At 38.2% G+C, this 14696-nt stretch overlaps 1 protein-coding gene across 1 annotated transcript in view; it reads right to left on the reverse strand.

Moving 5' to 3' along the window:
- The window catches only part of GRIN3A (glutamate ionotropic receptor NMDA type subunit 3A), a gene marked incomplete at its 3' end in the record, with an annotated part of 137142 nt that overhangs the window by 81074 nt on the left and 41372 nt on the right, over positions 1-14696 (reverse strand). Inside the window, exon 2 of the mRNA XM_082618427.1 lies at positions 13361-13965. Coding sequence (XP_082474553.1) covers positions 13361-13965 — 605 coding nt within the window. The remainder of the gene's footprint in view (positions 1-13360; positions 13966-14696) is intronic.

A 14696-nucleotide genomic window follows, 5' to 3' on the forward strand; every position in this document is an offset into this window, starting at 1 on the left:
TTATCTTAGACTTTCAAACAGTTTTCTGCTTCTTTAGGGAAGTAGGGAACCAAATCATTAAAATATACAGATTAATCAACTGATAATTACCTAGGTACTATAATAGAAGGGTAACTACAACTGTGTCTCTGATGAGCAATTTACTGTTAGATTTGTTAAGACACACACACACACACACACACACATACACACACTGACATAGTCTAGGGAATAAAACAGTTATTAGTAAATAGTTTAATTTTATTTGGTCAATTTAGTGATCAGGAAAGTAAAGTTAAAGTTGTAGAAAGAGAAGCCCTTCATTATTTTAAGAATAGTTGGGGCTTAATGATTATAGACTTTTAACTGGATGCCCCTATGAAGGACTACCACTGAGTAAATATATACTTAAATCATCTCAGAAAAGCAGTCTTAGGAATCTTTTAGAGATTATATAACTCCCTCATTCCAGTAAAACCTATTCCTCATTATCGATGTTAAATAGCATTCAACATGGCCATGACTAAAGAACAGTTGTCTCTGAGGCACTCATCTATCACAGAAAGACATATCAATCAGGATCTAGATGTCTTTCATTTTCCCAGATTGGAAAATCCAGTGTTTGTTTCACTATGCAGTTGGCACCAAGAAATTGGGTCTCAGAGAATCCCCATTAATGATGGATTATTTCTATTTTATTTTCAGTTTTACAGAGAGGATAAATTAAAATAATCTCATTAATAGCTTTAGTTATTGTCACCTTCACTATGTATTCTTTGTAATGGAATGACAATGCATAGCCAAGTTTGAATATTCACTATGTTAGTTAAAAGATTACAGTGTTGAAATCTTGCTTTTGCTTGAAGTGATTTCTACCATGTTCCTTTTTATCTTGCCCTGGACTCTTCTTGGATGAACGAGAAAAAGGAAAATTAGGAATAATTTTATTGGCAAGATAAACTGATATGAATACCAGGCACTGTTCTTAGTATGAGTTATAGAGATGAAAGACACGCTCATTGTTCTCAAGGAGCTCAAAGTCTAGTGATGGGGAGAAAGAAAAGCGAACAGGCAATTCTAAACCAGTGTAATAAGCATCCTGATGGAGGTAGAATTGGGTGCCATTGGAACAGAAAGCAAGGGAACCCACGATCTAGGGGTGACAAGGAAAGCTTCTGAGAGGAGCAGGTGCGAGAGCTGTCTTGAAGAAGGAATTACAGTTAACCAGGAAGAGAAGCTGGGGCTTGATGCTGTCAACACAGGGAGATGCATGTGCAAAAGCCAGAGACAGAGCAAGCTACATGATGGTAAGTGGTGAGAAATAAGGCTGGAGATGAGGGTGGGAAATGAGTTACAAAAGTACTGAGGCCATGATGAAGCTAATGGAGAGGCATCGAGAGAATTTTTCTGGGGAGGGACAGGATCATCAGATTTGATTTTAGAAAGATTTTGTTTTCCTGCTAGCTATATAGGAAATGGTTTGGAAGGAGAAGGTGGCTGAGCACAGTTCAGCTGTGAGGAATAATGCTCCTTTCTGCCTCTTCCTCTCTTCCTCTCTCTCTGCCTGTTTCACAAGGGCCTTAAGGTGACAAGCGCTAAGGTAATAACAGAAGTGGAGAAGATGGCAAAATCAAGAGATACATAGTTTCAGAAAGAAAAGTAGTGATTTTGAGAGGGTCAGATGCACATGATTGCATTTAATTCACAAACTGTATTAAGAATGTGTAAAACTCGGCTTGATGGAAGGTCATATAAATAAGACCTGGAGTATTTAAGTTGATTATCAGCTAAATGTAAGCCCACAGAGCACTCTGGGGAAAAAAAGAGAGAAAAGTAATCTTAAATTCTTTTAATAGTAATTTAGAGCCTGGGTCACAGGGACCAATAATAATACCACTACATTCTGTGCTGTGCTGATCATACTACCGCTCCAGCCTAGCTATGAATTCTCAATAAATCTTCCAGTTCAAATATGATGAGGAAAGGTAGGAGGTGGAAAATTTAACAAGGGGTGGTAAGTATAACAATCTGATTGGACAGCAGAGTAGAAACATATTCATGTTGCAACTGGACTCTAGAGGCTTTGCATGTCCATTTGATGAGACTGGATTTTATTTAACAGGAAAAGGGGAGCAATGAAGATTTCAAAGTAGCGTAATGATGTAACCATAAGTCTGCATTGGTAATACTGCTCTGGCAACAGGTATAATGTGTCCATAGGAAGGAAGAGATAGTGACCAGGAGACCACTTAGAAGACTAGTACAATAGCTCTGTCATAGTATGATAAGGGCCTGAATCGCACTCCATGAGTGAGAATCTGGTTTAGCACTGTGCCTTGTGCATAGTGAGTGTTTAACAAAGCAGTTCAGGTATACATCTTTCTTATCAGCAGATCTCCCAAGATACCACTCTGCTTGAAAGAATAAAGGTCATTGGTTAATCTGCATGGAGGTAACTTATTACTTCAGTAAAATTCCCAATTATGTCACTAATTAAGAATATGTGTTGATTTGAATAGGAGCTGAGATAAAATCTGAACTTTTCAAATTATGTAAAAAATGTTTTTGAGACAGTTCACAAATATAAGCAAGATCAATGTTTAATGTATTTAATAGATTTTAGAAGTCACATTTGCACATGAAATGACTTACTAATTAAAAGACTTTCTTATGCATTAAAATAAATGAACAAAGATGTTAACAAAACATCACCCAATCAATCATTTATTCATTCCATAATACTCACTTTTGCCAGGCACTATTCCAGATTCTGGGGGATATAGTAGTGAACAAAAGACAAAAATCTATGTAGCTTTTAGTCTATCAAGGGAACAGAATAAATATGATAACTAGGGAATATGAATGGGATGTTAGTGCTAAGTGCAAAGGAGAAAAAATAAAGCAGAGTAAGGAGATAAGATGTGTCAGGGTTGGTGGCAGTAGGGTGGAATTTTAGATTAGAGAGGCCAGGAGAAGGTGATATTTGAGTAAAGGGCTGAAGAAAGGGAAGGAGCTGACCAAGAGATATCTGGGTAAAGAGCATTCCCTGTATAGGGAGCAAGGAGTCCAATGTCCTTGAGTGTGACTGTACCGGGTATGTCTGTAAGGACTTTGTTTCTTCTCTATGTGAGATGCAGAGCCACTGGTAGATTTTGAGTAGAGAAGTGATAAGATATGACCTACATTTTATTTATTTATTTATTTATTTATTTTTGCGGTACATGGGCCTCTCACTGCTGTGGCCTCTCCCGCTGAGGAGCACAGACTCCGGATGCGCAGGCTCAGCGGCCATGGCTCACGGGCCCAGCTGCTCCGCGGCATGTGGGATCTTCCCGGACTGGGGCACAAACCCGTGTCCCCTGCATCGGCAGGTGGACTCTCAACCACTGCACCACCAGGGAAGCCCATGACCTACATTTTAACAGGCTCATCTCAGTGTTGTGTTGAGAATGGACTACAGAGAGACAAGAGCAGAAGCAGGAAGACCAGTTAGGAGGCTGTTTCAAATACCAGACAAAAGTTGATGATGGTTTAGACTGACGTAGTAGCAGTGGAGGTGAGAAGAATTAGTTGGATCTTGATAAATTTTGAAGCTTCAACTGATAGGATTTTCTGATGGCTCATATAGTTGCTAGGAAAAGGAAACATAAGGATGACACCAAAGTTTTTGCCCTGAGCAACTGGAAGGATGGAGTTGCCATTAATTAAGATAAAGAAAACTGTAGAAGAATCGGGTTGTGAGGTGGGTGAGAACCACCAGGAGTACAGTTTTGCTAATGTTAAGTTTGAGATAATTCATAGATATCCAAATGGAGTTGTCAAGTAGGTAGGTGGTGATCTTCCAGAGTTCACGAAGTAGGTGTGGACTGGAGGTACAATTTGGGAGCCCAAAGTCTACATATGGTATTTAAGGAGATCACAATGGTAATTGTAGATGAGAAGAAGTTCAAGGAATGAGTCCAGGACACTTCAACATTTGGAGGTGGTGCAGGTGAGGAAGAACTAGCAAAGGAAACTGAGAAGTAACCAAAGACATAAAGCAGGCTGTGTTGTGTTCTAGAAGCCAAGTAAAAAAGATTTTTCAAGGAGGGGACACTGATCAGCTGTGTCAGTGCTTCTAACAGCGCAAATGCAATGAGGACTGGGAACTGACCGTTCGCTTTAGAAACATGTAGGCCACTGGTGACTTCATGAGAGTAATTTCAGTGAAGTATTGGAGCCTAATGTTTCAAGGGAAAATGGAAAGAGAGAAACTGGAGATAACTCTTCAGAGAGTTATGCTATAAAGAGGAGAAAAATGGAATAGTGGTGGAGAGGAAAAATTAAGTACATATATAAATATAAGTATATATATATGTGCAGGCTTTTTTGATGATGGGAATGATCTAGTAAAAATAGAAAAATTGTTGATGTAGGATAGAAGAGAGAGAATTCCTGGGACAGTTCCCTTGAGGGGCAAAAGGGATTGTGCTCTAAGGTGCAAGAGGGGGTGATGCTCTTTGCTGTGACAAAAGAGGAGCATGGACATGAGAGAAGGCAGAGAGAATACAGGGTCCAGAGGCAAGTAGGTGGGTGGATATGGACGAGAGCTTGTGGAAGTTCTCTCTTGATTGCTTTAACTCATTTAGGGCATTTAAAAAGTAGATTATAGAGCTCATTATACTCTCCCCCTTATAATTCATTTGAGAGAAGGTTTATTGTATTACTCTCAAAATGAGACCAAAGGCACTCTTAAAAATGCAGAAAACAAATAACTTTCATAAGAAATGTATTAGATCAATTCCAACTAAAATGTTTAGTGTTTTGTTTTCCCATTTGAGTTTGCAAGAGTAAGTTGTAAAACTACCTGGGCCTACCACTTTCTAAAAAATTGTAATTTTTCAATCACTTTTTCAATCTCTTCTATTAAACTTTCTGTTTCTCTGGGTCCATCTTGGCGAATGATATCCTCCTAAGAATTTGTTGCTATGGAACTGTATAATATCATTTATACTAATCTTAGGATTTCTTCTAATTAATTAACTTGGGTTTTGTTAATTCCTTTCTAGATCTCCTCCCACCTCTCTCTTTTCTGGGGTTTTGGAAGATGAAATATTTGTGTTCATATATTCTTTAATAATAGAATGTTAACTGCAGTATTTATCTTAATTTATTGGCTTAATTACATATTCATGTATTATTTTTACTTTTTAAAAACTTGCTTTAAAATTTACTAAAGTTAAATAAAAATCTCCTACTGTAAATAATGTTACCATGTTCTTAAAGATTTTAAGACCTGTTGCCCGATTTTTCTTCTTATTCAGCATATAAAGTTTTACTAATCTTATGTTTTTATATTCATTATAAATTTGTTATCTTTTCTTGTCTTGAACTAGTTCTATCATAATCCCGTTTTTTCCAGTCTTCATTTTGGAGACGTATGAATCTACTTTTGTGTTGTCCGAATGCATCATCATCCTTATGTCTTCTTCCATGCCCAGTTGTTTATAAGTCATATATTTATTTCTACTTTGATCTTTTCTTCACGCATCAGCTTGTCTCTTTGCATGTCTGTTCTCTCATTTGTTTTTCATTTCTTTTAAAATTGCCCTCTTATCTTTGCTTTTTCCCCCTGTTATAGTTGCCTTCCATTAACCATATCTGTATCTGGGAATATCTGTTTTGCTCTATAAGTCCTTAAAATTTATTTTTTCCTTTGGGGAAAATTGTGTCTCCAGTCCAGACCTCCTCCTGAACTCTGGAAGATCACCACCTACTTACTTGACAACTCCATTTGGATATCTATGAATTATCTCAAACGTAACGTTAGCAAAATTGAATTCCTGGTGGTTCTCACCCACCTCACAACCTGATTCTTCCACAGTTTTCTTTATCTTAATTAATGGCAACTCCATCCTTCCAGTTGCTCAGGGCAAAAACTTTGGTGTCACCCTTATGTTTCCTTTTCCTAGCAACCACCTAATTGCAGCCAATTAACTCCATCTTTGACTTTTTAGACTGTAAGATCCTCAATGGCATGGATTTCTACATTCTCCACATTCTGAGAGCAGTCTCTTCTGTAGAGTTGCTGTGAGGAATGAACAAATCCTCACTTTCCCACTGCTCTGCTTCATAACACTGCAGGCTGTCCAGCTGAGACTTCAGTGTTCATCTAAGCATCTATCACACTGAGTCATCTCTGGATCTTAGGCACAACACGGTACCTGGACAGGATAACTGCTCAGTGATGTTTTTGGGATAAATGCAATTAAACACATGTTTTCTGTGCAAATCAGACATGGGTCTCTTCAAGAGCACTTCCTCACATTGCCAGAAGAATGGAACTTGATCAGCCAGGAAGTATTGATATTGTATTTGCAATTTATAGATTATTCAGAGCATTAAAATTCTAATACATTTCTCCCTGAACAATGGAGAGTATCAAAAATAGAAATTAGTTCTATTGGAAACCTCTCTAACAATAAGGAATTTAATAGGAATTGGAAATTGCTAAATTTCAGTCTTTAAGGGCCCCACATTGTAACCAATGACTATATCCTCTTTTAAAACAACTTACAAAGCTCATCTTTTAAAATAGATTTCCATCAGCTAATCAGCAAACAGCAATTTAATAACATATTAAATGTACATACGTACACCCATGGACCATTGGGGTCTGTTTTGCCAATAAGTGAAACTATAGAGTGGAAGGAGAGCTCTTGTCCTTGACTTTTTTCCCAAGAGGAGAAAAATATCAATACTAATCTTTGTGATTGAGTCATGTTTGAATATACTTCTTGGGCTGTGTGTGTGATGTGATGGGATCACTAAGTCAAAAAATCAGACACATAGACATAGTGCTCTATTTTTCTGCTTTCATGTGGCACAACTGGCAAGCTGGTACTTCTTTTCTTTCTGTGTTTTTCTCCCACAGTAGTTAGATTTGTTCCATATTCTTAGGTTGTTTTCCTTTCCTTTCATTTTTTGATATAAACCTTGACTTCTCTCCACAATTATGGCCTGTGCCCATCCCTTGGATGGCTCCTCTTGCTTTGTGTAATATCCAACCTTAATTCCTTCTAGCTCTCTAGATCTGGCTCCAGCACTAGTCCAGGTGCTGATATCCCTTCCCTTAGCATAGCCCTGTCAGTGGGACACTATGTAGTATTTGCCACTGGAGGTTGAAGTTGGCCTGGAATAGATTAGAATTCAGAGTACCTCTTTTTTTGACATATTTCCAAATTTTATAGTAGATGCATACAAAGTAAAATTATTCAACAAAGAATATAATCACAATTTCCACTCAGGCAAATAGAAGCTTGGAAGTTCTCGTAATGTGGGAAATTTCCACAGTTTAAAACCTGCTGGAAGCTAGATTAAGCAAATTTAAGCTGTATTCTTCAAAACAGGGTCCTGAGGGAATACACACCTTTTACTGTTCCTTGTTTGAGGCCCCCATGACTTAGAGAAGATTTTCGACACAGCTCTTGGCATGACTTATGTGACATAGAGGGATGGGCAAATTCAAAGGATTTAGCCAAATTAGTCCAGTAACAGGAGTTCTTACTGGAAACATCTGGAAACACAGACCTTAACTGTTGTCCTTAAGATTCATGACACCAAAGCATGTGTTTTCTAGAAGTACTGACTCCGTGGTAGCCTTGCAGAGAAAGTTAACTTAGGAGTAGCAGCTGGACACACTAGGTCACCCCACAGCAATGGGTTCTCCTTGGGGACCCAAGGAACCAGTGTTAACATCATCCAACCCCTGGCTTTCAGGTTCAATGCAACTGCATTTCTTTTGATTACATGTTGAAACACACAGGCTAACTAGTTTGGCTCAGTAGAGGTCTTTAGGACAAGAACACTTATACATGGGTAATCGCACCTCCTGATTTATATAGCTTTTGGCTAAAAGAATATGAATGACAAAGTAATGGGATCCCAATTAAGGAAAGTTTATATTAATTCTGAAAGAGCCTGGAACTTGGATTTAGACAGTTTAAACCTTCCCCTATAAAGTACTAACTGAATGACCTTAGGCATACCACTTAACTTTTCAACTTTTCAAGGTAGGAATCCTTATAATTAAGGAAATTAAATTTTTTAGAGATTAAATAACTTTGGCAGGGTCACAGTGCCAGTAAATTATTGTAAAGGTGAATGGGAATACCCCAGATTAGAATTATCTCATGCCACCTCGAGTTCTCCTGGAACTCTTCTAGTATCCAGCAATGAGACCAGGAACATCATCAATTTATACCTTGGGACTTTTGAATGGGTATTTGTTTTAGTCTTTTTTTTTCCTGAAGCTTCCCAGTGCCTCATAATACATGGCACATATATGTTCTGGATAATACATGCAGAATCAATAAATAAAGCAACATTTACTATTAATGAAAGGCCAGTGAATCTTGGTATTGCTTGACCATGTAAGCATAAAGATGAACATAGCCTGGAGGGGAAATAGTCTCTCTAGCACATTGAACCATTTTTCAGGGACAACTGAGGAGCGGGCCTAACAGTGCCAGCTAATGCCAGAGGATAATCACTAGTAGAATGGGTGTTGTCTCAGTGAGGAATGATAACCAAACTGCTCGGTCAAAAAAAATGGATAAAAATTATGGATGAGTGGAGGAGCATATTGTCTCTCGCTGAAAGAACAAAAGAAGGGGGTTGTAAGCTTCCTGGGAGCAGGGCCCCTGTTTTCGATTCTTTGTGTCTCCAGCATTAGCCAAGGTCCTAGCCTAATATTAGTAAGCTTCAACATATGTTTGTAGATGAATAAATGAATTAATCACTGCCCACTTGATACAGAACTGAATTGCAGAAGCTATTCCAAGAAGAAAGGCAAGATTCCATAGCCTGCTGAGAAGCTAGAATAACTATTAGGACTATGATTAATTAGCTAAAGGGTCAGAGACTTCTTAGGCCAAGGGGAACAAGGTGTCTTTCGATGTCTAGCGTCTTGGAATTATTAAAGGAAGGATAACTGCCTTTGACCAGGCTATGAATAACTCAAGGGGCTCTTTCTCCAGAAACATAGATTCATTACCACCCAGGGCCTTCAGATGAGCATGGGCAAATCCTAACCCTAAGAACAGCAGGGAAGTCCTCAAACTCCTATTCATTTTCAACAGAGTCTGGTGTTTAGAATGAGGTAAGGGAGTAAATGTGGGCAAAGCTAAAACAGATTTGGAGAAATAAAAACAATTTTTTATATCTTAATGGTTTTTAAAAAATTAGTCACAAGGATTTTATGCTGTATTACTTTATTTGGTTAATTTGTTACAGGATTATGATTTTATAAATATGTCATGCCTAATGTTCTGCCATTCAAGTGACATTCAGAATGCATATAAAATGCATACTCCTTAGCTTGGCAAAAAAGCTCTGTGTGGCATGCTATCAAATTAACAACTTTTCCAGAATCATGTCAGATTCTCTTCATATGCAATGTACACGCCAGCTCTACTAAATTTCTTTCAGATCTTGGTAAATTTGCATATGCCATTTCCTGTGCCTGTGAGGAAATGTTTGCTCCAAACCAGAGAACTCCTATTCATTTATCAAGATCCAATTCCAGTATTTCTTCCTCATCATCAACTCTCTGAGAAGAGTTAATTATTTCCTCCTCTGTGTATTTGAATTTTTAAGAATAACGTATCCCTTTGTTTTATAACCATTTACTTACTTTTCAACCTCATGCACTAGGCTGTCAGCTCCAAAATGGCAGGATGCAACTCTTCATTTTGTCTCCCTCACCCTAGTTCAACAAATAGTCACTGACTGCACAGAAACACCTTTGCACATGTATTTGTGAAGTTATTGCCAAATGATATATCAGATATCATTGCTTCAAAGTAATTAACACTTAATAAAACAACTTGCAAATAAATTGTTAAAGATCACAGTATGAACTTGGCCCCCAAGTGGTTTTGTCTACATTTAGTTATGATGGATGTTTGCTCTGGCATGTGGGGACCCAGGAGGAATTAAATCCTTTTTACCTGTTATTACGTCTATGTAGTTTGCCATGAGAAATGATTTTTTTCTAGTCTAAAGGCCTATGCTGAAAAAGCCACGTTTTTGGTGATTTCATTAACATTTAAAAATGTTAACAATTCTGTCAGCCTAAACTGAAAATGACTGTGTGAGAAATGAAAGCTTGCATAACTCTGACACTCGATATTCATGGCTCATTATCCTCATGACTTTCATTATGCAGTGAGGAAGTAGGGTCAGCCTCACAAAATTTAGGAATAATTAAGAAAATTACTATATGGAGATGTGACTTACGGACTGAGAATAACGAACTTTCTAAAAAGACTGTATTCAACAAAATAAATAAGGATGATGAAAAATCCACAGATGTTTTATAGCTTAAGACAGCTTTTCAGTTATTCATTATAAAGACTCCTTGAAGGCTTTTGCTCACTTCCCTTGACCCTTTCCTGAACACTTTGAAACTTTCTCTTTGACTGTATTCCTCGGGGAGTTTAAGAAGTCCTAGGCATATTTCCTGAAGTTCTTTAAGTTCATTCTCAAACACATCCACAGAGATGAAGATATTGTTGCTGACCTGTATACACGGTGAATTGCTTCCAGGCTCCAAATCTCACACTCTTCTTTCACAACTTTCAAAGTTCGTGGAATAATCATGTGGAAATAGCCACAAGGGCAGAGGTTATCTGCTAACCTAACATTCTATCAAAAAAAAAAAAAGGAAAAGAAAACTGGATGGTATCTAGGTAAGTTAATAAAACTCTGTTTTTAATTTAGACAAAATTTTATTTATCTATTAACCACCCATTATTCTTCTAGAGCAACAGATGGTGTAGGATGTAAATATAATATAAAATTTCCTTTTCTTTCTTTGTTAATTTCAATAAATGTCTATTAAGTAGCTGCTATATGCCAGGCATTAAACTAAGTTCAATAGTATCTCCACTTAATAGAATTTATATTTTAGTTCAGAAGTCAGACACACAGACAAATAATGCTGATGGAATAGACTAAGTACCATCATATAATTTCATGTACAAAGTGCCATGGGATCTTTATAGAAGGAGGCACATAACTTTAAATTAAATTTTGAGGAGCCAGAAAGATCAGTTTGATCTTGATAAAATGAACCCCTAAAGTATATACAACCCAAGTCAACAAATATTTCTCTCTGTAGCTTCTAAACATTTTTAGGATCCAAACAGAATTATTTTTCTTGTGCTCTCCATTTTATATGAGACAGAAAAACATTAAAAAATTTAATATAGTTTTCACAAGTGGTTTTTCCTGTTTATTGTTTAAGATTGTCCTTCCAAACTAATGACTATTTGAAATTATAACAAAAGGCTTTGCTTATATTTTTGTTATGAAGGAGGATGTTTCTTATCCCAGATAAAATCCTGAGCCTCAGTGAAGTGCTAGTTGAAAAACAGTAGATTAGGACTTCCCTGGTGGTGCAGTGGTTAAGAATCTGCCTGCCAGTTCAGGGGACACAGGTTCGAGCCCTGGTCTGGGAAGATCCCACATGCCACGGAGCAACTGAGCCTGTGCGCCACAACTATTGAGCCCGCGTGCCACAACTATGAAGCCGGCGCACCCTAGAACCTGTGCTCCGCAACAAGAGAAGCCATCACAATCAGAAGCCCGCACACCACAGCAAAGAGCAGCCCCCGCTTGCCACAACTAGAGAAAGCCCGTGCACAGCAACGAAGACCCAATGCAGCCAAAAAAAAAAAGATTAAAAAAAAACCCAGATTAGTTCTGGATAGTGGCTATAAAATAAAACATGCATAGACCTTATCTTTTTTTCATAGACTTTAATCTTGAGGAAATTCAAATACATTATGGAAAAAATGGAAAGTTCAGTTGATGATAGGACATCTAATTTTATCATTTATAGATTCCTAATCAGTGAATTTTTGAGATATTTTATTAACAACATTCTTTAAGGAGTATGTAGGCTGTGCTTAAATTCTGCCATATATATGGCTTTTAGCATGTTGCCTTGCGCATAGTAGGTGCTCAATCCATACATGTGAAATTAAATGTAAAATGCTTGGCACCTTCTGATCTTTCCTCACACGTTCATGTCTTTTAAAAGGCAAGACAGGGCCTCCCTGGTGGCGCAGTGGTTGAGAGTCCGCCTGCCGATGCAGGGGATACGGGTTCGTGCCCCGGTCTGGGAGGATCCCATATGCCGCGGAGCGGCTGGGCCCGTGAGCCATGGCCGCTGAGCCTGTGCGTCCGGAGCCTGTGCTCCGCAAGGGGAGAGGCCACAACAGTGAGAGGCCCGCGTACAGCAAAAATAAAAAAATAAAAAAAAAAAATAAAAGGCAAGACACCATGAGGTTACCTTGTGCTCCTCAACACAGTCAGATGTCCCTGTTCCAAGAGGACTTCCTAAAATGGGGCCAGACTATAGCTAAGCCTTCATCTCTGAAACAGCAATAATTCTCTGATTTGGCCTCTCTGACCATAGGTGGTCCTTTTCAGGAAAAAATCTAGGCCCCTGTAAAATATCCTTTAAGGATTTCTCCTTTTTCCAGGGATCATGAAAACCATGTCTATAGGATGAATTATTCTTTAACTTAAACAGGCTTTTTCATTCTAGATTCTGAACCAGATTGAGGAACTAGAAAAGAAAGGTAGCTAATTTAAAAAAGTATATATATATATATATATATAAATATATATAAAACATAAAAAAATACGTATACATTTTACTCTTGTGGAACTCTTAGTTCTATCTATCTATCTACTTCCTATCATCTACTATCTACCTATCACAACTCCTCCATGGATAGTAGGATCTACTGTTATATCTTTTTTACATAAGTGGGTATAGGACATAGGAAACTTAAGGCTCAGAGAAGTTAAATCACTTGACCAAGTCATACAAAGCTAAAATTCAAGCATAGGGAGTCTGGCTCCAGGGTCTATGTCTTTAGTCACTTCTCTATTCTGCCTTATTCATCATAGCCTGGAAGTAGAGAGAAAAGTCTATCTCCAGCGTGACTGATTTTTTTCTCTGTATAGATTTGGAGAGATTTGTCCAAGTCTGTTGATATAGGAAAAAGTGAGCAGGGATGGAAACATTTGTTGTGCATCTACTATGAACTGAGCAGTGTTAGGTACTTTTCATATAGAATTTTGTGGTGTCTTTATTATAATACATCAAGCTATTATCTTAGTTTGCTAATGAGAAAACTGAGGCTCAGAGTTTTTAAATAGCTTGCCAAGAACACATAGCTAGTATGGGACTAAGCCAGGATTTAAAAGTGGGACTGAGGATTCCCCACTATATGCCATGTGCTTTCTGCAAATGGGATAGATAGGGAGATTTTACTTCCTATCACAGTCCTATGACGGGGGATGTAAACCAGGTCTTGCATCCTACCTTGATAAATATTGTCCTGAAGTGAGATTTGCAGTTTCCACATCCATGCAGTTCATCGTGCTGGGAATGAGAGCAAGTTCTGGCTGGATCATGGTGGCTGTGGCTACAGCTCTTGCAACCAGTTCCATGGCATCTTGTACATAGTACTCAAAGACAGACTGTGTTGTTTTTCCATGAGCAATGAGCCCTAAGGGCAGACCTTCTGTCCTCAGTTGCTCAACATTCTGGGAATCCCCCAGCACCCAATGAAGCTCAGGGGGTGCTACCCCAAACTGGGTAGTAATTTCAAAAATCCGCCGGATACTTTCCATGTCGCAGCCAAACATCACCATTGTGGGTGTACTGTTCTTAACGCTCTCAAGCTGGACCTGCAGGAAGCTCAAGAGGTCCTCAGTGGAGGAGAGGTTGATGGTGATGTTGATGATAGAGCCCAGGTGGAACTTGGAATTATTCTGGGTAAGGACGAGGAAGTCGGTGATGTTCCAGTCTTCCTGGCACAGCAACAAGCTAAAATTGTACCAGTTGTTCATGGTCAGGATTGAGACAGTGACATCAGCATCAGAACTTAATGAATTTTCTAAACTCAGTTGGAGGTGAAGGGGATTCTGTATTTAAAGATATGAAAAAGAAGAATTAGAAAGTAATGGCCAAAGATTATAATATAGGGTATTTTTGCTTTCTTATGAGGCTTCATCTTTTATATTTCCCTATGATATTCAAGTGCCTCTGGGATAAAATCCCCATAATTTTGAAAGCTATGTTTCCTGTCTAATGGAATTGATTCCTTACAACTGATTTCCTTATAATTTTTGCTCAGAGTACCAGAGGGCAGATGATTCTTGGTGTAAATGTCAGGGGTGACACAACTATACATTTAGTCTTAAGTTTTTATCAGGCTTGTCTACTTCCTACAGACAGTCTCCTTTAGGCATCCCATTTCTAACTATCCCTCTTCTTAACTCATTTGTTCAATTTTCCTGTCAGGTGAAATAATTTAAAGAAATTACTTTTGCTTTCCTTTAAAGCTACTAGTAGAAAAATCTTAAAACAGTTCAGGTGCTTGTATTAAGGATGGTGTGGAAAAAGGATGCATCATGGTTTCCCAAAGTTCTAGCCCCTGAGGAAGGCACATTTAATATATGTGGTGCTATATTTGAATGTTTATGTTCCCCAAAATTCATATGTTGAAATCCTAATCCCCAATGTGATGGTATGAGGTGATGGGGCCTTTGGGAAGTAATTAGGTCATGAGGGCAGAACCCTCATGAATGAGATTAATGTCCGAGAGGCTCAAAAGAATTCCCTTACCCCTTCCACAATATGAGGACACAGTGAG

The sequence above is a fragment of the Mesoplodon mirus genome (genome assembly GCF_964341445.2).
Source record: "Mesoplodon mirus genome assembly, chromosome: 1".
Lineage (NCBI taxonomy): Eukaryota > Metazoa > Chordata > Mammalia > Artiodactyla > Ziphiidae > Mesoplodon > Mesoplodon mirus.